At 44.0% G+C, this 25,436-nt stretch overlaps 2 protein-coding genes across 14 annotated transcripts in view; both read right to left on the bottom strand.

Moving 5' to 3' along the window:
• GAD2 (glutamate decarboxylase 2) overlaps positions 1 to 9,705 on the bottom strand; it is a 38,298-nt gene extending 28,593 nt beyond the window's left edge. Inside the window, exons 1-6 of the mRNA XM_080583323.1 lie at positions 9,400 to 9,705; positions 9,200 to 9,259; positions 8,902 to 9,051; positions 7,702 to 7,935; positions 3,546 to 3,636; positions 2,602 to 2,714 (exon numbers count right to left, since the gene is read on the bottom strand). Of these exons, the coding sequence (XP_080439449.1) occupies positions 2,602 to 2,714; positions 3,546 to 3,636; positions 7,702 to 7,935; positions 8,902 to 9,051; positions 9,200 to 9,259; positions 9,400 to 9,475 (724 nt within the window). The 5' untranslated portion in view covers positions 9,476 to 9,705. The remainder of the gene's footprint in view (positions 1 to 2,601; positions 2,715 to 3,545; positions 3,637 to 7,701; positions 7,936 to 8,901; positions 9,052 to 9,199; positions 9,260 to 9,399) is intronic.
• An 89-nt stretch (positions 9,706 to 9,794) lies between these two features.
• The window catches only part of MYO3A (myosin IIIA), a gene marked incomplete at its 3' end in the record, with an annotated part of 121,803 nt that continues 106,161 nt past the window's right edge, over positions 9,795 to 25,436 (bottom strand). For all 13 annotated transcript variants that reach the window (XM_080583258.1, XM_080583260.1, XM_080583256.1 and 10 more), the window contains 4 exons: positions 18,423 to 18,532; positions 15,812 to 15,852; positions 13,958 to 14,098; positions 9,795 to 12,093 (listed from right to left, as the gene is read on the bottom strand). In XM_080583258.1, coding sequence (XP_080439384.1) covers positions 11,979 to 12,093; positions 13,958 to 14,098; positions 15,812 to 15,852; positions 18,423 to 18,532 — 407 coding nt within the window. The remainder of the gene's footprint in view (positions 12,094 to 13,957; positions 14,099 to 15,811; positions 15,853 to 18,422; positions 18,533 to 25,436) is intronic.

Here is a 25,436-nt window from a genome sequence, read left to right on the forward strand (position 1 = left end):
GAGGCCACTCCTGCTCTGGGCTTTCCCTGACCTCACGGGCCCTCATGTGAATCCAGGTGAACAGAGAAATGGCACCACTGGTATGGGGCTCAGGGCAGACCAGGGGGCTACTTTTTCCTCCTCTCTCAAATATCTTGAGAGGTATGAGCATACTTCTACACCTCTTCTGACAAATGACAAAAGAAGAAATGGAGAGATTTAGATGAAATGGTCAGGTTCCTGTCCCTAAAACATGCAGTTGTCATGCAGCAGCTACTGTTGATGATTTAGGTGACTGACCTAAGGTGTCCAGGTTTAAGAAATTTGGCCTATCTTGTCCAAAGTCACTGGCTCAGCGTCAAAAGAATCAAGACTGAAGTGTTAGGTTTCCAGGTTTTCCTACTATTTATTTTCTAGCCATTCTACCTTAAACTTATTAATGAGTCCACATTCTGCCTTTAATTCTGCAGCTGTGTTTACACCCACCGTTAATTGCAGGCAACAAAACACACCAACAAAATTTGGAGATCCTAATCAGGCCTTTATGTTTTGCACGTATCGATACTGTATATTTCATTACAGAGAATGCAGAGAGCAAGAACCTTGTCTCTGCAGCAGTAAGGTCTTCACTAGAAGCTGTGATAGTTTGAAAAGAGGAGACAGCACAGAGGTGATTTTGGCTATTGTCTAAGAAAGCAGAACTTGCACCCTGCATACTTCCCCTTTTACACAGTGAGTTAGAAATATGCACTTTCCACAAACCAGACATTACACGTACATATGCCTGATAGAAAGCCTGTCCTGGTGTGGCTGGTGGCCCAAAAAGCTGCCTGCCCCAGCTCTGGCTGCCTCAGAACCTATTTTGGCTTGCCTGGCTGGGAGCTGGGGATGCCTTCTGCTTGGTCAGATAGAAGAGTTAGAGACCTGAATTTGTTTGCCTTTACTTTTAGCTCAGACAACAAGCTCAGAAACACAGAAGACACATCCCCCCTTCCTCCTCTGTTTGTTTCTCTTTCTTCTGCTACATTGCTCCTGAGAGCATCGGCATTACAGCTGAATGAAGTCAGCTCCATTATCCGGCACGCCAGGTAGCATCCTAGCTCTGCTGACGTCAGACCTGGACCTCTCTCCTCCCGAGGTAGATACGTTTCCTGACTGACGCTATCTCAAGCACAGCATACCAGATTTGGGCACATTTGTGCCCATCCTCTGCCCATCACATCCTGCCGAGCAGCACTGCTGTTGCTCTCCTCTCCTTCACTAGGTGCTACCCAGGATAGCCAGGGCTATCCTGGCTGAATCCTGAAAAGTGAGGACCTGGAGACCAGATGTACTTTGTCAGGTCAGGACAGTAACCAATCGCTGTTAAATTTCAAAAAACATTGTCTTAGGAATTGGGCTCATTATATGTGTTTAGCTGCTGTCCTGTGTGATGAATCATGATCTCCAGATCATGGCTCTGGTCAGGACCTCTAAGCACTACAGTGAAAGCTGCAGACCTTTTGCTCTCACTGCTTTTTTACATAAGGACTCAATGAGAAATAATGTAAACTCTTCTTGCCTTTTTCTCCACCTCTGCGGAAAGGACCAACCCAAAATTCCTGCGCCACCTCCCGCATGTGCATTCAGATGCCAGAGGTCAGCAGCAAATGAGTCTTGTTTGATCTTCCACACAGCACAAACTTCATCCTTTGTGCACTTGGAGGCCCATACATCCTAGGCTGTTATCTGTAAGGTCTTTCCTTTGCTTGACAGTCCAAATGCTCTTTCCCTCTCTATTAGGTCAATGAACATTTTTTCCAGAAGACCTCCTTCTCCACCAACTATCAGTCTGTTCTCTTTTGACATGCCAAGATGTTGTGCCTAATGCAAATTCTTTATTTTTTTTCTCAATCTGTGGAGACAGATAGGCCAAAATTTTTAGCAACAAAGTTCCAGAGTGAGACAGGAGGTGACAAAGTAAAAATCAAGAATAAGTGGAATGATTAAAAAAAATTTAACAATGTAGTATGTGTCAAGAGTCAATGATTCCCCCACAGTTAATTACACTAATTTTTTTGCCTTACTGATGTGCCCTGAAGGAACCAGGTTTCTGAGCCTTCAAGCACTCAGGGTAACGAGCCACCCAGGTACCCCCACTGAGCCCCAAAGGCCAGCTCAGACGTGGAAAGCTAAATGCATACTGTAATGTCGGTGGGATCCTACCCATCCACTCAATTTACTTAAAGGCATGCTACATTTTTCCCTCCTCACTCCAATTCCCCCTGCAGTGATGGAGAGCATTGTTGTGTTTCTTCGCTCCGTTATTAATACAATATTCCTTCTGTTTCATGTAATCCATGAAAAGTGGGGGCAAAGCAAAACTGCAAGGCAACGTCTCTTCTGATTATGTTTCCCATGTGCCATTACAGCTGCTCATAATGCAGTGCAATTTGCTCACAGACTCTCATAATCACATCCCTGAAATTCATAAACATGCAATACTTTATCTCAAAGAGGCCACTGGTGGTTATTAGCAAGTGTCCTCTTGAACATGCATATTTAATTATGTTTGATCTTTAACTACAGGGGATGTCACATAGCACAGTCTGAAAAATAAAGAAAGCTTGAAATATCATGTACCAGGTGAAAATATCCCATCGCCACAGCCCCCTGGCCAGCCAACCATCTCTCTCATTTTCCTTAGTGTGACATATTCCAAAAGTACAAACACTGGAGCAATTTCATAGGTGAACCTGAAATGTAGTAATGTCCATATTTAATGCTTTGAGCTACAACACTAACACATCTGTTACCAACATTACATTACATTATACCCACAATACACTCTATCTTGCACTGGGTAGAGTTCTGTTTTACTATACTTTTGATAATCTTCCTTCTGATTTCATGTCAGTTGTCTAAAAGGAGAAATGCCGAGAGCACTGGACACTCCATTTCCACCCAGTTCAGTGAAACAAATCATGCCCACCTCCTCCAGGCTCAAGGCTTTGCCTGAATTCAAGAGCTGCTGGCCAGAACCAGACCTTCGCCTTGCCAAAACTATTTGCATATCTAGATGCATGCACATTACGAGTCCTGTTCATGATGACAAGACAGTTCGTGATCCTAAACAAGTGCACAAAAATGCCTCCTAGCCCCTCAGTGCAAAAAATACCAAAAACATTTTAAATTCTGCACCTCCTTCTTACAGAAAGCAATGGCTCTAACTGCTCTGAGTATGAATTATACCTAACCCCCCCTACATAAATGCAACTGTTTCTTAGGACACCTTCCATTTCACATATTTATGCATGCAAAAGACTAAATTATTTTTTCTGTACATTCTGGGGGGTTAGCAAAGCTGACATCGTATTTGTATGATGGAATTTCATAAAAGACAGTCTATAGAACAATGTTGAAACCTTCATGTAAATAAGTAGAGCAATCATTTAAAAGGCAGACAATAGTTTTTCCAGCATGCTTAACATTAAAGTATTCCTTTTTCCATTCAGCTACAGCAGCTAATATTGTACAGTATAACTGTAAAATTATATTAAATATCATGGAAAAATTCTGCTACTTACATATTAGTATTTGCTGCTGATGTCAGCCAGTCTGCTGCCAACCCAACCATGTCCAATCCAGTTGAAAGTTGATTAAAATATCTAGGATGCCCTGCATAAAATGGAAAATGTTATCAAAAGGCTGATGACTGACTGAAACTATTCAGTGCTGAACAGTGTATTTACCTAAGGATTTCTATACAGAAGGAAGTGCTTTCAAGGTATGAAATAAAGCAGACAGCAAAAAAAATATATATATTTTTTGGAAAAGGCAGGATTTCTCTTCTTTCTCATTCCAAATGAAGTAAATCTGAGTAATTTCACTGAACACAGAATAATGCATTCCGGCATCCCCCATTATTCTTTCAATGTGCTTTGAAAATGAGCATGATGGTGCCTCACAAAAACAGCGGCTCGCTCCTGTTCGTGTGTCACATGTTGTCACCGAATGGGTTTTTGCCTGGCTAGGTTTGAAAGGCACGCACGAGACACCATCTGAGGAGCTTGCCAGTACATATAACATCAGTGATGAATGGCTAATGATTATAATAGATGGGGCAAAATGAGAAAATGGAACATTTTGGTGACTGCTCTGCACATGACTCAAAGGCTGATGATTGCAGGAAGATGGCAGGGAAGGTGGCGGTACTTGTCATTTCTTCCCTGCCAAGCTGCAATTACAACAGCCTGGCTGCTTGCAATTGTGATTTTAAACAAAACCAGCATCGCTGCCACATCAGGAGGATGCACAAGAATATCCTCAATGGGCTGATCGTCCATTTACGTGGTTAATCTAATTGGCTCCTGATATTTTTCCAAAATCCTGTCAGAGATTTTTCTTAAAAATGTGTCTAGAGACATTAAAACAAGGAACAGAAACCATTAAAACTCATTTTTTTTTCTAGTTGCTCCCTGCAAGCTGCTGTTAAGTGGCACAATTACCAGTACAAATTAAGGAAGGTTAACAATTATCTGAACGCTGTCTGACGTGAAGGAAAGCCTCCTCCGCCTTGAAAACACCTGTCCTGACCCGCAGATGAGGCACTGTTATTGCCGATACAGCAAGATGATTGAGGAAACGCAGACCCAGAACCGAGGGAAAACTTATCTCTGGTCTCCGGTGGCCCCTTATCAGGCGCAGACACGCGGCTCGCGGAGCAGCACGGGGAATTGCTCCTGGTTCCCAGCTCCCAGCGCACAAAGGCACTGGCTGGGCTTTGGGGGCAGAGCACAGGGATGAGGGGCCGGAGGGGCACCAAATGCAGTCCCTGCATCCTTCATCTGTGATAAACGCAGTGCTCTCTCTGGCCTGTTTGGCTGCGTTTTGCCCTGAGATGCCTCCTTCCCCCACCAGCGCCGCCTGGGGCACGTGGGCAAAGTCCTCCAGAGAACCAGCAGCAAAAGCAGGATCTGACCCCTGCTCTCCCCTCGGATGGGTGGCTCTGGGACACGTGTGTGCCCTGCTACTGCCACCAAAGCCACACACAGCCACAGCCGTCCTGCACCAGGGGCTCTGCATTTCCCCGGTGACGTTCTGTTTTATCTATTTATTTATTTATTTTTGAGATTTCAGTATTTGTATCTCGGGTTCGACATCAGCCAAGCTCCTAGCTAGCTCCCAACTTCTGCCAGAAAGCAGCAAGGAATTACGAGCTGAAAGCCTCTGGTGAATCTCTGGAAGACTCGAAGAGGCCAGAAAAAGACTCTTGTTTACAAAATAAACCCACCCCGAAAAGCTGCGGAATGAGAGAACTCCTATCTGCAGCCACGGCGTCTCAGCAGCTCTCCGCCAGCACCCAGCCCCAGGGGACAACCTCGCTGTCGCTGCCTGTTTCTTCACGGAAACCTCACAGCCCACCTCGCGCTTCGGGGACGGCTGCACGAAAGGGGCTGGCTGCACGGGCGGGATGTGACAGCCTTGCCCCGGAGCACGGAGGGGGGAGCAGTGCTCTCCGCGTAGCAACAACTCCCTGTAGTAACATCTTCAGAGCAGTACTGCTGCTTGCACAGCCACCTTCCCTCAGTGCCCCGCTCTTCTGCGACGCGCCCTCAGCATGCCACGGCCACAAACCCACTCCCACAGCCTGACCCCGATCCCAGCCGCCAGGGTTTTTCCATCCCTGTGGCACCCTGGTACGTGAGCAAGCTGCGGAAAATTGCGGCTTCGCTTGACAGGCAGGCTCCGGGCAAGACGTGCTTGTGAGAGGGGCTCAGAAATCAGGGCTCGGGTGCCTCCTGCCTGAAAGGCGCTTCGTTTGTCCTGGCCGTCAGGAACAAAGCGGTGACCATGACAGACAAACAGGACGTGGGGGCGGTGGGAGAGCTGTGCCCCACACCGAGAGGTTTACCACATGCAGTGCCTTCACACGCACCCCAGGAGAAAACGTGAGGTGACGGGCTGGGGCCGCGACAGGCCAGGGCCACACTCACACCACACCACACCACACCACACACTGCCCTCACAAACCCGCTTCCACCGCATCCCCGATGGACAGACACGGCAGGGGAAGGCAGAGAGGCACGGGTGCCTTCCTCCTGCAGCCCCTCAGCCCACCACACTGCCCTCCAGCCCCTCGCATCCCCACCGGGCGTCAATGCCGGGCTGCGGGGCGCTGGCTGCGGCCCCAAGGCTAAAATCGAGGTGATGCGATTTCTCTTCCAGAAACCTCACCTCTCTGAGGGCATTTCAAGCGTTTTACTCTGAATAAAGGGGGTTGGGTGGAAATCTGGCACATTTCGTGCCCCCCAGCCCTGCCACCCCAGCACCGCTCCTCCAGCCTGGAAAGTGCAATTTGCATCAAAACAACAACAACAAAAAGTGCAAAGAAGGGAAAGCCTAGCATATTTACACAAGGGAAGCGATAATGTTGTTTTGAAGGGTCTTTTTTGGATGCAGAAAATACTCCGTTACGTGAAACAGGCTTTCACAAAGCAGGTTAACGAAAATCGCTTAAGAAACCCTATTCTTTGATTTCACAGATTCACAGACCCCGCGTTTCACAGCTTTCAGGGAAAATATTTCCTACGCCCTGTCCAGACACATCACAAGGATCACTGGACTCATCGACTGTGTTCCAGTGGATATCATTTACCCAACTATTTATTCCAGTATTTTACAGATGTTGTGACAGCACTAGACTCATATAACAAAAGCACTCAGCTGGATATTGGCACCCCTAAACGAACAGGATTACAAAGATCCCCCCCAATGGTTACTGGGATCAGTCTGTTCCCAAAAGGTGACAAAACCTGGTTTTTGTTTTCCCCACAGCCTCGATTCACAAAGCAGCCTTTTGTCTCTCTCAGTAATTGGCACGCACTTATTTTTAGGCAATTTCTCAGCAATTCAGATTCCCACTAAGAGCTCTCTGCACCCCACATTATTTCCCAGTCCCGCTGATAATTGCCGCTGTGCTTTTTGTCTGCTCCTCGGCGCTTTATTTAAGGTGGCCCCGGTGCCGAGCTGGGGCTTCCCCACGCGTGGGCAGGCCCCGTGCCCCAGCTTGCCCAGGCAGGCATCAACTCGCCCCCAGTGAAAAACTAACAAAAAACGGCTATTGAAACAATTTTGGGGGGGTTTTTATTCCTCGAGCCTGAAAAAAAAACCAACCCACCACAATAATAATCCTGCAGACGCTTCTGCCAAATTATCCGGGTTTTATGTCCTCATGCAGGTAAGGGGAGAGAGGTGGCAAATGGCCGCTGGGAGCTCGCACTTACAGGATGCTTATTGAGATTTTGGGATTTTGGCTGCTAAATGGGCTGGTCCCGGTCCCTCCTGCCCTCCCTGCAGGGATGCCCCAGCCACCCCTGTGCCCGGCATCGCCCTGTCTGCGAGGAGCAGACCCGGTCCCAGCCCCTATCACGCAAAATGGATGAAAAGGGACGGCGGGAAGTTGCGAAGGTGGCTGCTGAGTGCCACACTCGGCAGCCCCGACGCACGGAGGCATTGATTTTAAATTGGAAAGGGTGCATGAGGCTGCACTGACTGCCACCGTGACGGGGCTGCGAGGGCTTTTTATCGTTTAGGAAAGCGATCCCCGTCCCTGCTAGAATCTGCCTGCAGCTGGCAAAATACAGCAGCTGCTCAAATCTCTGATGCTTCAAGATAAAATGAAACGACACCTTTAATCACTGGGTGAGACCATACGCGGTAGAAAAGGAGGGCGGCTATTACCTGTTTTAATTGCATACTTCAGAGTTGTCCTGCAGTTCAATAAAATTTCTTCCAAGGTCTGTGGCTGGTCTGCCAGTTCCCAGTTATATTCTTGGAGCAGCTCATTTGGGTAGTGGAAATCAATAACTTTTGTCGATCTATCAAAACTTTTGACCACATACTGAAGTAAAATGTCCACAACGTCTTGGAGGAAAGACATCGTTGTTATTTCTCCGTTGCATGCCGGCAGAAGGTCTGGGAATGGAGAAAGGAAAAGTTAACTTCGTTTTATGACCATACACACAGACACTGGGCACAGGCTTCTCCCGTTTATGTTTGGGAAATCTTTTCTCTCTGTTCAATAAAAGTGGATTTTATTTTTATTTAGTAAGCAATTTGGTAAGATTGTGTTTTAAGGAATGTTTTCAGAGATTTAGTTAGGTTTTCATTTCCTACCTAAAGCAGCAATTTTTGCCTGCAGTATATTTCAGACCAATTTTTAAGACAATGAGAGAGAGCAGGCAACAAGAAAAAAAGGGAAAACGAAGGAAAAAAAGGGAAAAATAAGGATTGGAAAATAAACGTTACGAGAAGCACTCAGAAACCTGTCATTTGCCTTGCAAAAATAAAAGACCTTCCTCGCGAGTGCCCAGCGCAAGGCTTGGCAGGTAACTTGTTGATAACCGAATGTGTTTTTCGGGGGCGATGCCCGGCAGCCCAGCAGCACGCACCCGGCACCTCTCAGCGGGGCTGAGGCGAGCCCTCAAAGCCCCGCTCGGGGCTGCTTGGGGTGCCCGGGGGCTGCAGCACAAACGAAAGGGGGAAAGGCAAAAATAAGAAATACCCCGAGCCGAAGTCAGCCGGTGCGAGCCCGCTTCTCCCTCCTCGCCGCCACCCTTAATCGAATCCCAGGTGCTCCAACGGGAAGGTCGCTGCTGTCGCTACCCGTTATAAAAAAGCGACCTGCAGGCTCCAGCACGCCGGGGGGGCTATTTTATTTTATGCTGCTTTATTTTTTTTCAATTTTCAGTTTTTCGGGATTTTTTTTTTCTTTATTTCTGGCGGGTTTCGCGGGGCTCGGGGCCGGGGCCGGGCGCCCCACGGAGCCTCCTCGCCCCGTCGGGTCCCCCCGGCCGCGGCACTTCCCGGCCCGCAGCATCGTTTTTTGGGGACTTTTTCGGTCTTTTTCAGAGCCGCGCCGCCGCCCGGGAGCTCCGTTACCTGTTGAGTGCAGGAAGGCGTAATTCACGTCGGCTTTCTGGCAGCCGCAGGGTTTTTTGTCGCAGGTGCACACCGGCCGCGGCTCCGCTGCCCCGGGGGCTGCCCTGGCGCCGGTTTCCACGGGTTTCTCGGCGTCCCCGTAGAGCAAAGCTTGACAGCGACACGGACACACACGGGCTCAGCACCGCGGACCCAGCCTCCGTCCCCCCCCCCCCCCGTCTCCCCAGTTCCCCGGCTCGGGGGGCGCATCCCGCGGCCGCCCCCAGCCCCCCGCCGCCGGGGGCCGCCCTGCCCTTACCGCACAGCTTGTTCCCCAGGCCTCCCGTCAACTTCTGCGCCGCCTGGCACCAGGCTCTCGCTGCAAGACAAAACGCGGCCGACATCCGTGGGGACGGGGGGCGACGAGCCCGGCACCCGCCGCTCCTTCCCCGGGACCTCCCCCCACCACCACCTCGGAGCCCCGGTGCCCTCCGTCGGGGCCGCCCGGTGCCCCCCTACCTGTGCCGGGGCTCTCGGCCGCCGCGGAGCCCTCGTCGGCTCCGAAGGGCCAGAAGCCGGAGCCGGGGCTGGCCATGGCGCAGGGGAAGGGAAGGGAAGCGAAGCGGAGCGGCGAGCTGCAAGCCCCGGCGGCCCGAGCGGGTGTGCCTCGGGAGGGTGAGCTGCGGGCGTGCGAGTGTGTGCGCGTGGAAGTGCGCGTGCAAAGTGTGTGCGGCTGCGCCGGGCGGCGGAGGGGCGGGGGCGCCCCGGGCACGCGTGGGTGGGAGCAGCGCCCGTGGGCGCCCCCGGGGCCGCGCCGCGGAGCTGCCGCCGCGATCGTGGCCCGCAGGCGCCGCCCGCCGCCGCCGCCCCCCCCGGCTCGGAGCGAGGGGGGGGGGGGGGTTCGGGGAGGGGGGAAGCCGCGGAGCCCCCACCCCGGGGCTGGCACCGACGGGAGCGGGGAGAGCAGCCCGACGGCGGCTGTGAGCCCCCCCGGGGGTGTCCCCGCAGCGGGCTGCGCCGAGCGAAAGGGGGGAAGGTTTTTTTTTCCCGTCCCGACTTAACTCTGGGAACCCCCCCGGAGCTTCGGGGGAAGCTTCCCCTATGGCAAAAGCTGGAAGGCGCTGAGAAAATGCCCCCCCTCTTTCCTCCCCCCATCGGCAGGGCATCGAGCAGGGCATTCCCGGGGCGGGGAGGGGGCTGCCCCACCGGGGGCCCCGTCGGGCCGGGCTGGGGGTGGCGGTGTCCCCGCTGCTCCCTTCTCCTGGTGTCCCCTCTCCTGGCGGAGCTCTCGGCAGCCCCGAGGGCTCCCCGGGCCTCCCCGCACCTTGGGGAGGCCGCACCGGGGGAAGGAGGAGAAGACCCGCTCCCCTCGCCTCCCCGACGTCGATTTTGGAGGCACCCGGACCGCCCCTGGCCTCCCCCGGGGGCTGCAGGAGCCGTGACACCGTGGCTGCTTCTCCTCCCGCAGATGTCGAGTCTTGAGCCCACAGATTTTGAGCCCTGATCCCAGGAGGGAGGCAGGGGAGGCCGCACCAGGCCAATATGGGGCCCTGCAGTGAGCCCTGGTCACCCAGAGCCCCCAGCCAAGCCCTGGGGCTGCCACAGCTGAGGGCATCTCCGAGGGCATCAGCTTTAGGGAGATGGAGAAGGGCACTCGGGCTTTCCATGGCAAGAGGCCTCTGCAAGGTCTTCCCCGCCTCGCCCTGTTGTTCCCCAGTCCCGTGTTTCGTCACTTCTGGGTTTAATTCAGACACAGCCAACCGCATCACTGCCTTGTGCCTTTTTATTTACGGTTTTAATAATACATGAGAAAGCAACTTTAAAATAGATTTCAAAATTTAAACAATTTACCACAATTTTTACATTGCATCAAAGTTTAACCCGGTGCCGTGGCCTCATAGCTTCTTCAAGACTGGGAAGCAATCGCTACCTGTCCCTGGGGCGAGGCCAAGTGTCTGGGTGGGGGAAACAAAAAGCCAACCTCTGTGGCTTGCTGCTGCCGGTAACTGTAGTATTTAGGAGAGCTAAGCAAGAGAGCAGGATCAGGCCTTTATATGGGCTTCATGAAATTTGCCTTCTCTTGTTTTGCAGCTGGGAACGTGCAATTATGAATCCTGAAAGGAAGCAGAGCAATTATCTGCGTGGTTTCTGTGAAATAAGGTCTTTTGAATAAGGAATCGGGGGAAATTTTGAACGCAGTGGCTATTGCTTTTATTTCTATTTAATTTCTAGTGGAACTGATTAAGAATGATCATTGCATTTAGGCAGCAATCAACCAGAGAGCGTCTTTCTATTTCTTTCTTGGCACCCCAGAGATTAAGATTCCTAAAAAATCTAATGCAAAGCAGAACAAAGCAACACGATTTAGAAGTTCTTCGTTTAGTCACAAAGCGCAGAGGCAGAGGACAGGGCTGGATATACTTCCCATAAATAGATGTCTCCAACATAAAAATTATACACACGATATTGACCTTTAAAACTGGCTACTAGCTTTACAGTAAAGTCAATAATGAAATAAACTGCTATAGTATGCTATCCAATTAATCAATTCATTTGTTTTCATTACAGGGACACCACATACAGTTCATCCTCACATTTAGGCATTGTAAACCTAAAATAAACAGAAATTCCCCTATGGTGTTCTTGTAATTTTTTTTTTCCTGTAAGTCAATTTATTAGAAACAATAACTAAGGTTTTCTGAAGGTGCATATGGAAATTTGAATGCTTAACTAGGAAACTGTAAACTAAATGATCTATTTTAATTGGGTAAGACTGATGAAATGCAGAAGGGAAAGTGATATGCACTGAGACAAGTAACCTAGATTTAAGCCGCTTATGTTTAATAATTTTAAGATGTAGCAGTGGTATGTGAAGAAAAACCTGTTTTTTTTTTTATTATTTTTAAAGTATATGGTACGTGACTGACAGTGTCCCTTTGCAACGGTGTTGGGCTGTAAACTACAGTAATTCATATTCACATGAACACACACGTAAACTTGAAACATCGCAGATTAAAAAAAAATAGGATGCTCATGATATAAAATGATAAAAAAGATTGATAAAAGCCAAATGGCAGCAGCAACAGCAGCAGCAGCAGCTAGAACTGCTGGATAAGGCGCCGGCGCTGTGAGGTCTTCCGCAGCAGTCTTCTGTAGTCATAGGGATTATCTTCGGGTTTACTCTCTTCCAGGGGGCTTTCAGCAACCCTTGACCTAGGGATTAAGCGCAGAAGTGTTTCAGAAATTAAAATCAAAACATTTACCTTGGCAAACACTCCTAATCGACTGCTTAACCTCCACCCTCAGGACAGGAAAAAAGAAAAAAAGAAAAAAAAAATCAACCGATTTTGCAAGGCCTCGTCTCCCTGTGCTGCATCAAGCAGGCACCTCAGAACAAACACATTATCCGGAGAGCAGATGAACACAGGAGAACAACATGTTCTTCTGCAAAGGGGACATAATAAAAGGACATAAAAACACTGAGAACACGTGGGTGCTTTGCAGCAGTTTTTGCCTGCTGGCTTTGAACCAGATTTTGAGCTGGTGTATGTTTGTTTGGCCTGTAAGTTTAACCTGCCTGTTGAGCTCATTGTAAGTGTCCATTTCGTCTTTTTTTTTTTTTTTTTTTTTCAGATGGCAAGCCAGCTTGGGAAGCCAACTCTGACAGGCTGGAATGGTGGCCTAACACCAGATGTTGCCATGGAGTAAGATTAAAAATAAAACTCAGCTGTTTATTAAGGAGATTAGTCTGAAATAACTACACAAATATATACTACAGGTGTGCCGCACCGCTGGTCCTACACCAGTGTTGAAGGTAGACTGCCAAAAAAACTTTCAATGGTTCATTTCTCCAGACCAAATTGACTGTATAGTTTTTACATCCAGGTGACCCCATTCAAGAGATACTGAAGCGCAGAAATTGTATCAATTGAATTTAAGACAAAGATAAATCTGCCCTCAAAAGTAACAGTGTAGATTTAAGAGTTACACAGATTTTTTTTTCCATTTTGGCTATTTAGGATGCAATCAGACAGCATGCAATACAAGGCCTGAATTTCCTTTCAGTGAGCTCAGTGGCGAAATTCTCATTCATCTAGAATGAGAAACCAGACCTCATACAATTTTGCAGCTTTCTAAACAAAGGACGAAAGATTGGAGTAATTAACAACCCCGGAAATGCAACATTTTCCAAGAGATGTAAACTGTGTGGTAATTCCCTGATACTATGTTTAATTCCATGCCTTCACAACACCTTTCTAAAACTAATTGAGATGCTACACGAAGAATGCCAAAAAGTGAAATAAGTAGCAGGCACAAAATGCTCTACAAACATTTTTGCTGATATGTTTTCAAATTCAGCAATCATCCTAGACTTGGCGTTTTCCTTAGGCTTTTACTTAGACCATTTCCAGGTTTTCCTTATATATATGAAGACACAAGGAGATATATAAAGATATATAAATGTGTGTGTATGTGCAATGTGTGCCTAAAAGAATATGAATTTCCTTTGCCCAGCAGAGGTCACCCTCTATGAAGTCTATGTGGGAAGAGAAAAGGTAGGGCAGACCTCAAACCTTTAGGGTTTTTTCCTGACTGTCCACCTTGGTGGCGTCCACTGCAGGCTGTAAATACACATGCTGCTACAGGACAGTAGGAGGAGGCAGTCAAGCAGGTGTCTTATCTGCAGAAAGCAGGCAGAAAATTTGCCACACATCTACCCTGTTTAAAGCCAGGCTGAGTCAGAAATACAACTTCGAAGTTCTGCTATACTTGAATTCAATTTTAGATCAAAGATTTACATCTCTGTCTATCTCATCTGGAGTTTGGGAAGCCAAAGCTGGCAGGCTGAAGACAAATCATGCTACGGTTTGTCCCTGTCAAGTTTTCAGCTACACATATTCCAAGCTAATTTGGCAAGATTCCACAAATTTAAAAATAGATTTATGTCTAATGTGAAAGTGCATCTTTTTTTGTTTGTTTGTTTTGAATTTGCAGACAGGTAATATGCATATGCATTTTTTTCTCAATGAGTATATACAACATTTATTTTTTCCTATTATTATTTTGTATGACTTACCGTTCAGTAGCTCTTAAAGTTGAAATCCTGCGCTCAGCTGGATGTCTCTTCTTTTTTGTGACAGAGCTGCTGTCCTTTGAGGTGGAATCAGGAGATGAAATTTCATGGTAATAGACATCTAAGTCTAGCACTTTGCTCAGACTGTCAATAAATAAATACTCCAAATTAACAATTTCACTTTTCAACATTATATTCAACATTAAAAGTAACATAACCAAATACCACTTTTGGTTGTTTTTGTGTTGAGGGTCTAAGGAAAAAAATATATAAACACAAGAAATATGTCTTTGGAATGTAGCTGCTGTATGATGCAGATAGAGAATTTTGCAATGCTAAATACTTTTAGACGTTCATAAAGCAAACATATATCACTGAAATAGCATGGGTTTGCCATTATACTCAGTAGAGAGGTATTTTGATGATACAGTTCATCTGGCCTATTTTAGATATTTCCTTTAGGAAGATATCAATAGTTTTCCTAAAGATTTTTTTTTTCTGTGACTACAAGAAGAGAGTCTAAAGCAACTAGTAGATATTGGTGTCAATAATGCAGATGCCTGGTTTTTGTTACATGAATGTGTAACCAGTGTATCATATGTACAGAAAAAAATAATCTAAAAGCAACCTGAAAAGAATCTTCAGAATTCAATTCTCACATTGATGGAAATAACTCCTTGATTTCTGTTGCTGTGTTTGACTAATACAGTCAGCACAGGAAAGTAGATGCAGTCATGGAACTGTTTAACTAGATTTAGGAGGAGTGAAACCAAACTGAGGCCAGCGAGGGCGAAACACTAGATGATGATGATTATGATTGTTTTCTAAACATAAGATAACTGTAGATGTGGATTATTTTCAAGATCCAAATGGTATCAGAAAAGCTGTAACTCAGAACTGACATGGGAGACACGGATGTTAAGTGAGTCCTTGAAGCAATGGCATAATGAAGGACAATTTAAACTCTGGTTTAATGATGATAGATGCTTTGAGCCCATCTTAAGGGCGTATAATGTCATGTAACTTCATTGAAGATACATTTTTTTAGATATGGAGCTTGACTCTGCAACCTCAGCCAAGGATAGCACTAACAGCTCATTCATACAGTGCTCAAGTATCTTGCATCTATGAAGAGGCCAACGTAGCATTACACAGGGTCACTGGGGAACAGCAAAAAAGCTTATGTATAGAAACACAAACAATACAGAGCTAAGATGTAAGTCAGAAGCTGTGAACAAAGTCTACAGCAAATGTGAGGATCTAAAATACAGGAAGGCAGGATATATGATTCTATGATTCTGTATGCGCTGCCTCCTTCATTTCTATATAGATCTATCAAAACAGCTTAGTTACAATGTGAAGAAAGGCTTCAGGTTGAAATTTCAATAGCTACTCTTCTTTACCTGTTATTAATGTATAACTGTTATACTAATATCTTACTGTTTCCATTTTTATCATCTATTTCCAAACAGTCGTATATTTTTAGGAGAGAAATTTAACAGCCTTTGTATTTTTGCTACCGAAAAAAAAGTGGTTGCTCATTTAGTTTGACTGGAATTTTAAGCACCTTCAATTATTTTCTGTGTCAGAACTATCTTTGATGCGGACCTTATCTTAACTTATTATTGTGCTTGTGTTGCCATGGTAAAGGGCCATGCTGCAGTAAAACTGAACAACTGAATTCCATAATGGATTTTTGTTGCTGAAAATTGCATGTTTAACTTTGCATATGATGCCCTTCCTGTGAATCACCAAATCACCATGCTTTTTTAATGCTTTATTTTCATGGTTGAAGTGCAGCTAAGAACTATTTCTAGAGAACTAAAATGGCAATAGTGAAATAATGGAAAAAATTACCTTTCTTTTCTTGGTTTCCGTTTTTCATCTTGCATTGATTTCTAAAAAAGCACAAAATTATTAAAAAAAATACTGAAAGGAAGGTTTATGCAAAGATACGACTCATCAATATGCTAGGTAGGAAAGTGTTGCATATTTTTTGTTTAATGAAAATACAGAGAACTTAATTTGTTGAGCAATAGAGCAAGTGCGCTGGCAAAATCTCTCTTCAGACTCTGTGACTATGCATATCACTGAGAATGTGTTGAAATGCTGTGAAAAAAAAAAGCTGAAGTAATTGTGACCAGAACAACAATAATAAAAAGTAAAACTTTCGTATATCTGTAGCTGTTTTAATGATGTTCACAACACTATCTCACTGAGGCAAGTTTACTTGGATGCCATGAGAATTACCATGTATACAGGCAACACGGTGGGAGAAGGCATAATCCTGTTCTCATTAATGCCAGTCCAGCGTCACAAGTTTTAGTAGGATAAAATTGACAAAGGCCCCATTTAATAAGAAGTATGCTGGGTGGCAAAATCGTCTTTAGGATATGAGACATCCAGAAATGCAGAAGAGGAAGACTGATAAGGAATGTGAGTAATTTCTTATCTCTAACAGATTTCTGTCTTTACACTCAGGAAGAACGTTATGTTGCAGCATCTAAAGCGTTATGTAAGCAGTATTTTTAAGTGCAGATGGTCTTAAATTTGGTCTTAACTTTGGGCTTGATTATGTGTCTCTCAAACTAGGGAACACTCACTAGAATTTATGAATTGTAACACTGTAAGGCCATGAGAACCAGGAATCCTGACGGACACGCACCTCAGTCTGCAGGTAGATGCACAAGACATATAATTTCTAAATGATGGACTGATTTTAAGTAATAACCTCCCAAATAAGCTTTTAGTGGCTTGTATGAACAAAAGCCTATTGTCAGGCTTCATTTACACTGGTGTACCACTTTAGTTCATTTGATGTGCGTGAAGATGAGTGAGAACGGAAGGTGTCTAATCAACATCTATAATGTGGTGTGAGAGAAATACCTGTTTTTGCAGAAGGGGACCATAAAACAAAGTTTTTTTTTTGTTTTTTTTTTTTTGCATTCATAATGCATGCCCTAACTTTCAGGTAATCTGGTCTTGATAATGTGTGAATAGCTGCTGATCACAAAGATTTTTGGTAAGGCAGAAAAGCCATGAAAGCTGGGAAAGCTGACTTCCAATGTCCAAGAACAGAAGAACTGGTAGGTCCATTTTCTAAGTTTCAGTGTAGTACAAATTTATTCTGACTCTTTCCCTTACCAGTAAATTTCATGTCAGGAAGACAGGCTTCTCTTTTTCGCACCTTCACAAAAAATACAACTAATCAAAGTTAATAATATTTTATACCTTGCAAAACTTCTGCTAAAAATTTGTTTAAAAAATCCCCAATATCACTGCAGTTTTTGTTTGCACTGATGTGATGCCCATTTTCTGATATGGAGATGGCCACGGAACAAATTTGTGTCCATAAAATACAATGGTCCTGCCTGCATAATCTCAGCTTTCTAAATATGCATTTGCTTTGGAATTACACATCTCCTCAAACATTTCCCAATACAGAATTCAGTGTCATGCCTTTCACTTCAGTCCTTTATCTCACCAATATTGTTTTCACAAAAAAAATCTCATTCTTACAGGCCAATTTATTTTTAAGGATATCATTTCTTTTCAGATTATCATTGTTCCCAAGCTGTGTTATTTCAAAGCCCCCATAATAAAATATAGCTGTATTTGTCTTTTTTGGTATGCCAGACACAACTCTCCCTAAAGGCCCTTGTGACACCTTCTGTTGAAAGGAGAAGCAATTGCTACGGTTAGTTTATTAGCTGGGCTCTCACCGGCTGCTAAAATAGGTCACTAAGATACAGGCACCTCGAGCAAATGACATTAATTGCTTTTTTTGTTGGAACTGCTTTTTGAGCTGCTTTTACATTTTCTCTCGTTATGCTTACTTTCTTGCTCTCTTTTTTTTCTTTTGGTTTCTTTTTTTTTTCTATATATTTAAGGGCACTGAAGTCAAGAAAGGAAAGCAGACCTTGGTATCTGAACTTGGACCAAAGGCTATATATAGAGACGCTCAAATCCATTAGTCTCCTGAGCTGTTTGTATTTGCCAATTCCTTCATAATCACAATCTGACACATTTGTAAAAGAAGTTACCGTGTGCATACTAATACAGCCTATTTTAATATTTGCTCTCTCTGCAAGATCGAGCACTAATTTAGACACTCAAAATAGCTCTCCAAATGAACCTGTTTTTCTCCCATGACTTACAAAGAAACTACGGAGAGTAGGCATTTCCTCTAGGTATTGAAAGTGCAAATGCTGCTTATGCATATAATGAATGTACATATGGTTGGGTACAAAAATAAAAATTGGCCTGATGTAGGGTCCCAAGCTGGGTAACTCTGAATTTTAATAATTTCAAATCTAGTTTGAAATAGGATGTTTATGGCATGCTTCCTTTCAGTAGGGCACAGCTTTTATGCTATATCAGAAAGGAATACAGGAATCAGATAATTAGAGAGTATGTTTAGGTGGGAATTGTCTGGCAGTTTTAGCCCACAAAAACTTGCTAAACTCACATGTATTAGAGTGTAGTAGGTGGAGTCTTCTGGATTATTTAATGTCTTGGGCTTCCGTGGCCTCCTTGGGGGTCTCTGCTTTGGGCGAGAGTCTTCAACTTTAGCTGCAACTGTGGAAAAAGCAGAAAACAGTAAGGCTTATTTCTTCACAAAATGGAAGGCTTTTACAAAAAGAGAATTTCACCGGAGAGCAAAAAAATCCATTTAGCCAATTTACTGCTCACAGTCACTCAAGAAAGCAACAGTTTTGGGCATTCCCATGTCCAGACTGGAAAGGAGAATGGGTTTATTTATTTGAGGCCTGACTACCCACATGGACTCACGTAATGAATGTCACACTGGAACAGCCCAGCAGCCTGTCTGGCATGGGCTTCTCCTCTGAAAAGGGTTGATGCTGCACATTTGGAGCTCAGAAAGCTGAGCAGGGAGGGTGATGTTTTTTCAGACTCAAGTCAACCGTTAAGGTGTCAAATGTGGGATCCAGCATTAGATATCTTCCCTACCCTATTCAAAGGTTGGTCCTCTTCACTATTATGGTGTAGATTTTCCCCCGCTGAGGCTGTTCTGTTTCAAGCCAAATGACATACTGTTGGGCAACACAGCGTGACCATGCCCATAGCATCCAGAGCAATCCAGTTTAGATTCTCTGGTTTAGATGTACTCAACTCAACGGTCTCTACTTGTACAAAAACTTTCTACAAAAATACCAGGAATGTATTAATTCTAATGGAAGCAAAACCAAGATTTTCACACAAAATGGAACTGCTGTCTTCTGGTAATCTCCAGACTCTAGGTTAGAGACTGATTTGTGGGCTACATAAGAGTCTATAAAAGAAACACCTCTGCACTCATCAATGATGATAGTGTGAGGGTGGAATAAATATCTAGCTTCAATAAATTACTGAAATGTGTTCTGCTCATCTACTCCTGTTTCACATGAAACGACTTTGACTCCATAACCCAGATGTGCTAATTACATGTGATTGAGTCTTAGAGGGAAGAATGTACTTTGTTCTCTAATGGCCACCAGAAACTCTTTCTCACTATAAAAATAAAACCTCTCCCATATACATCAGACAGCTTTTTAATTATAGAGGTAGCATGATCATTTAAAACGAGAAATGGTCAGTAATACATCAGTGTTGACTCCTGCAAAATTAGCTGTGTAAGTTTTTTGTTATGTGTGATAAATAAAGGCTTGTAAAGGTCATGGATATACAGAGGAGCCAGAATGAATAATGTTAATTTAAAATGTAGTTGGATAATGATTACATTTATTGTTTTAGTTTCTTATCTAAAATGCAGACTGCTTCTCATGTAATGAATGAAAAAGTACCTTTTAACATTTTGCACTTAAGAGAACGATGGTGTTTTTCTAAGTCAGGGTACAGATAATTCATGCTAAACAATGAGATTTAGATGCAATACATTCGTTTCACTAACCTGTATTAAATATAAATTACATTCTTTTATTTGAGTAGGTATGGAAGGCCTGACTGTGCTCTATGTGGGCTGCTGGTACCCTGCTGCATTTCAAATGGGCCACCTGGAGTTATCTGAGTTTCCATTTGTGACTGAGTAGAGGCAAACCTACCCTGTTGTATTTTTAAACACAATGGGAGCCTAAACTGGAAACAATACCTTAAAACAAACAAACAAACAAAACCAAAACCAGAAAACCAAGCACATAAAATTCGGTGTAATTGAAGAGAAATACCTAAACTCTTGTATGTAGAACATTTACAAAAACTGTATCAAAGATCCTGACTGCATGAAAATCTGGAAAAAGAAAATGAAATCAAATTGGAGGCTCTAAGAAAATCTCAAGGAAAAGGCTCTCGTAATACCTAAAGATTTTTTATTGTCCACCAAGAATCTGTAACGATGTATGCTGTTACATTATTTAATTCATCACTGTCAAACACATGAAAGCATTCTCATATTCTAGACAACAATTATTCCACCTGAAATTAGTTGTACACTTCTTGCATATGTGCTCTGCAAAGAAGACTCGTCTTCCATTTAAAAAAATAATTTTGACAATGATAAGGGTTTTAGGAAAAAAATACCTAATTATCTGGGCTCATGCATGTTACATATGTACAAGCTATGCAAAAGAACCGAAGGGACAGAAGTATCCTGCTGGGGCAGCCAGTATTCTAAGCTTGGACATCCGTTGTTCCTTTTTAGAATTACACAGGGGGCTGAAAAAGCAATCCTGAATTTTGCCTTTAAATCACACAGTACGTTAAAAGTAGCTTGCTGGATTTAGCTTTCTTTGTCTCCCCGGAAAGTAAACTTGTGATTTCCCTCTGCACTTAGATGTCTGTGTTCATTGCTACTGAAATACAGCCGGTGTGGTAGTTGTTTGTGGTGTTGGATAACTCACTGCACAAAGTAAGATTTACTTTTTATTAGCTGCTGATAGTTCCAGAAATCATTTACTTGGTAGAGTAAAGGTGGAAGGCAAATTAAATGCCCAGTCCTGATAAATGGTGAGTTTGATGTGCTTGTTTTCTAGATGGCCTATACCTTTCTGCATTAAGCAATGAAGCAGAAAGGTGTAAAATCATTCACTTATTAATAGGCCAATTATGTTGCTTCTGTAGTCCATAACAAAGAAAATGTTTCTTTCGAAGCCTGATCTCTCCATAGTAAAACACCTCATTGCTTATTTTTGCTAAAGATCCTCCTGTAGGAAGGTTTTTGAGCTTAACAGTGAATGTGTGCCATGCTGTAATCCATGCCCAGGAAGTTAAATCTCTCCGCTGCCCAAACCTGAAGCAGACCATCACAACATACATTTGATCAAGTGATGGTGGAAAGTTTAACAAAAGTTAAGTTCACTCTCCAAGAGAATGAACAAGTTACAGTGCTAAGGGTCAGCCAAGGTGTGTGAACAGTGTGGCTGCTATTTAATGTATGCGTATCCTGAACACCACCTCAAACCACGGAAACTGCAGAGAGCAGTGCATGTTTGAAACATTCAAGTACAGGCAAGAAATGCTTGAATAAAGATGAGTCAGTAACACCAGCCCTTTACATTGAAATGTATCTGCACATCCTGACGTACAATGATAAACTTGGAAGATAACAATCTAGAGGAATCAACATCCATGGATGCTAATGTAAATTAACATATGACTTACAACAGATCTTATACCGAAGACTGAAGAAATAGCGTGCTTACAGCTGTGATAAGCATCTAAGTGATGAAAGGTCTCTGTTTCTTAGGCCACCTGGAGAAACAGATAAACCTGTCTGCAGGCCACCTAAGTGAAATGTTACTTGTTTGATTCAGCGTTGCTCCACATCTTATGGGGACAGGAAGTATAAAGCTAGTCTCAGAAATAAGCAGGAAAAAAAGAAACAAAAACAAAAAACAATACAACAACAACAACAACCACAAACAAACAAAGAGGCAGTAGGACCTGTAATTGTCTGGGTTTTGTTGGGGAGATTGGAAGTAATCAGAAAAATGCAGAGACAGTAACTGGAATTCCAGGACATGACAACAATAAATTAACAGCTATTACTGCTTACAGCATTTAGGTGCATTCCTTTTTGTTGTGTTAATTGTACCAAAAAAAAAAAAAGTAAATTGAGTTTGGGGAAATGCATGTAGAAAAAGCACTATTCTTTAATGTTCTGGTTAGTAATTTTTAGGGCTTGTTTATTCATATGATGTTCACCCATGCCAAGAATTGGAAATTATGGTTGATGGACACAAGCTTTTAGCAATCTAAAAAAACATAGGGGGATTATTCTGGCACAGACTTAGAACTAGGAACTGCAAGAGATGGAGAGCTTTCTAGTTGCACCCAACAGTAGTTGACAATGTTTGATCTCTCATGCCTAAGTCCTGCCCGCCTCACCAAGGGAGGCAGTTTCAGTCTCTGGCTGATACTGATACTCTCATATCTGAGAGTCTGGTGGCCTAGCCTGATTGTTGTTTAGGAAAGGATGTTTTAGGGAAATGGCTTTGCTCCACTTCCTCACCTTCCCTCACCTCATGCTCTGCCAAAGGATCTAACCAGCTCCCAGCACAGATCTTATGTGCCCTGGCTGCATGGTGCCCAAAGAATGACCAAATAGCACAAGCCCTTCACTGCCCTGCTTTTCTCCAGTCCCACTCTTCAGTGCTCCACAGCTGGCCACTCAGTTCCTCTGTGCAAAGAGGAAAAGACTGGCCTCTCAATACTGCTCTGCTCCCCTAGCACTAGAAGAGCTCCCTTTTTCCTGCAAAGGCTGCCCAAGTACTCAGTGAAAACAGTGCTGCAGCAACCTACAGCAGGAGGAATACCGGGTGAAAACCCTGCCTGACTCACGGCTTCGTGTAGCTGAATAGGCTCTCAGCTGCACAGGAGCTCCTTGTTTCCAGTGAATTTCATTTTAAATATAGAAAGTTCTCTTCCAGAGATTTCGTACTTGAACTGTCATTTAATACTTACAAAGATGAGCACCATTATTCATCTGGTAAAAAAAATAAATCTGTTCCCATCATGATCAAATTCCCACGCCTTCAGGTTTCGACCTCAAAAAACTAGATAGTGCATCTATGCTAACACTGCTGTAACCCCAAGGCTCACTAGTAGTCCAAAGGTGCAGTCCTGGGATATAGCCATTATGTTTGCTGAATGTATTTAACAAGAAAATATAACCTACTTGGTGATTTGAGCCACGGGGAATATTGTTTATTCCAGTAACCTTGTGCAGTGTACCTTGTGCATTTTAAATTCACTTATGAACAATTTAACCTTGTAGATTTAAGACTCATTTAACCTTTTGGCTCATAGGTTCTTTAAATTGCAGGATTTGCATTTTTATTAAAATAAACAACTTTGAAAATCTGAACACTTGTCACAGTTCGCCACCCAGATGTCCCGCAGTTCCTTCCCTTCTGTGGGCAGCAATACAATAAAATATTTTATTATAGGAGCAGGTAAGTTCTGTTATAGGAGCAGGTAAGTTCTAAAACTGACAGTGGCCACCTACCCACTGATGAAGGCAGACAAGCATTCCTATCTGGCATAAAGCTATAAAAACAATTCACATGTTATAGGTGTAAAATGACATATAAAACCAGTGAAGCTGAGGAAGATATGTAAATAAGTGTAAACCACCAGAGTAATTAGATGCAGGCAAATACTACATGATTTAAACAACTGCTAGCAACCTCTGCTTTCATAAGGGTAGGGCAGCAAAGGTTGCCCTAGAGAGAAACCTGCAGTAAAAGTGTATCCTTCTGTAAATGTGTGTTTATAAACTGTACTGTAACACATAATGTACGCAAGAGGACAGGAAGGCTCCTCCCTGTTTAATAACAGACAGTCATCACTCACCATGTCTACCTGCTTCACTTTAGCATGGCAGTCTGCAGCACATTATCTCAAATCTTTATTTTCTGTAGTTGTCAGAGATCTCACTACACTGCATGCAGAAAGTAAGAAATCCAGGCCGCTGGTAACTCCTGTTTTGTAGACAGTGCAACCTACATGATCATAGGCATACTTTTATTTACCTATTCTGCACATCCAGGTAGATCGTATTTGCTATAATAAATATCTGCTTAAGTTGAGACAATGCAGCCTTGTGATTGAGTTCTGTAACGCTTAGGCTCCAACCAGCTCCCAGGCACACCTGGGAATTGCTGCAGCATCTTCTTTTGACTGATCTTAGCTGGAAAGGAAACAGTTTTCCTGTTGTGTGAATTATGTTTGAATGTAGAAAAAAACCACATTCACGTTCCATACCAAGAAAGGTCTTTCAGTGAGGCTTAGCAGTTATAAATACGGCTGCAGGGATGTGAGGAATCAAGGCTCAGGCCCCTGCTGCCATCCCGCCATGCCCTAGGCGAGCGGCTGAGCTGCTGTTCACTGTCAGACTGACCGTGGTGTGGAGACTGAAATTTCACGTCATGGCTTGGAAGGGACAAAGTTTGACTAGAGGCCAGCTGGCTTGCCTTGCTTTTTTAACATTCACTATCTGTCAAAAGTCACCTTTGTCACATCTATCACGAGTAGCCACACAACTTGTGTGAGGTACGACGGGAACGCAGCACACAGGGACTACAGCTGCCCAACTCAGACCACCTGGGCAAGAAGGGCCAAGGAACCAGACCCAGCTCCAAGTGTAATACTGCCTGTTGTACCATGGGACAGCTGGCTACAAAAAGATTGGGAACAACAGTTATAATAAAAGCTGGCTTTGGAGCAGTTTTACTTACTGGAGCAGAGCATTAAGTGAGTTACTGGCTGGAGAGCCGTAAGCAGGCTGGAAAGGCTGGTTTGAGATAGAAGAGGCCAACTCATGATTTACAACATTTAAGGGCAAAGCAGGACACTAGCAGGCCTGTGCCTTAGTAGCACATTTCTGTTTGTACTGAATTCATTTGTAGCTTTGTGGTCAAATAGTACCCACTGTTTCATTTGAAATGCATTCACGTTGAAAAGAGTAACTCTGTCCAAACATGGATTATGATTACCATTGCTGACATTTTTTGCAAAAGGCAATTAGACATTATTAACAGTCACTTTTTTGCACCTGTAACTTAAAGAGAAGAAAAAAAAAAGGATCAAAACATTCCCAAAGACTATGCCTGGTACACAAAAGAGCAAAGTGCTGTCATATCACACATGCACACATTGCCAGGAGAAAAAAATAAGAAAATAAATCCTCCTTTTGTTAAAGCCACATAATACCAGCTTGTAAAAATGTCGCATTTCTTTCTATTCATCAAAATGAGACCAAAGTCCTTATGCCACTCAACAACTGTTTCACTGTTGTTTTAAAAACTTGGGACTTCGTTCAAAGAAATGTATGACGCTCTTCACTTCCACGTTCAAAAAGATACAAGCAGCACTTTCACACACTTCACCATTGGAAAAATACTGTATTATAACACCACAGAGATGTAAAACACTGTGACATTTTCAAAAACAAAGGGAAGTTAAGTGGCTGACTGGTAACCAATTTAAGCAGGGTTGCTTGCACAGGTGACAAGCTCTGACATTC

Source organism: Anser brachyrhynchus (assembly GCF_964034855.1).
Source record: "Anser brachyrhynchus genome assembly, chromosome: 2".
In the NCBI taxonomy this organism is placed as follows: Eukaryota; Metazoa; Chordata; class Aves; order Anseriformes; family Anatidae; genus Anser; species Anser brachyrhynchus.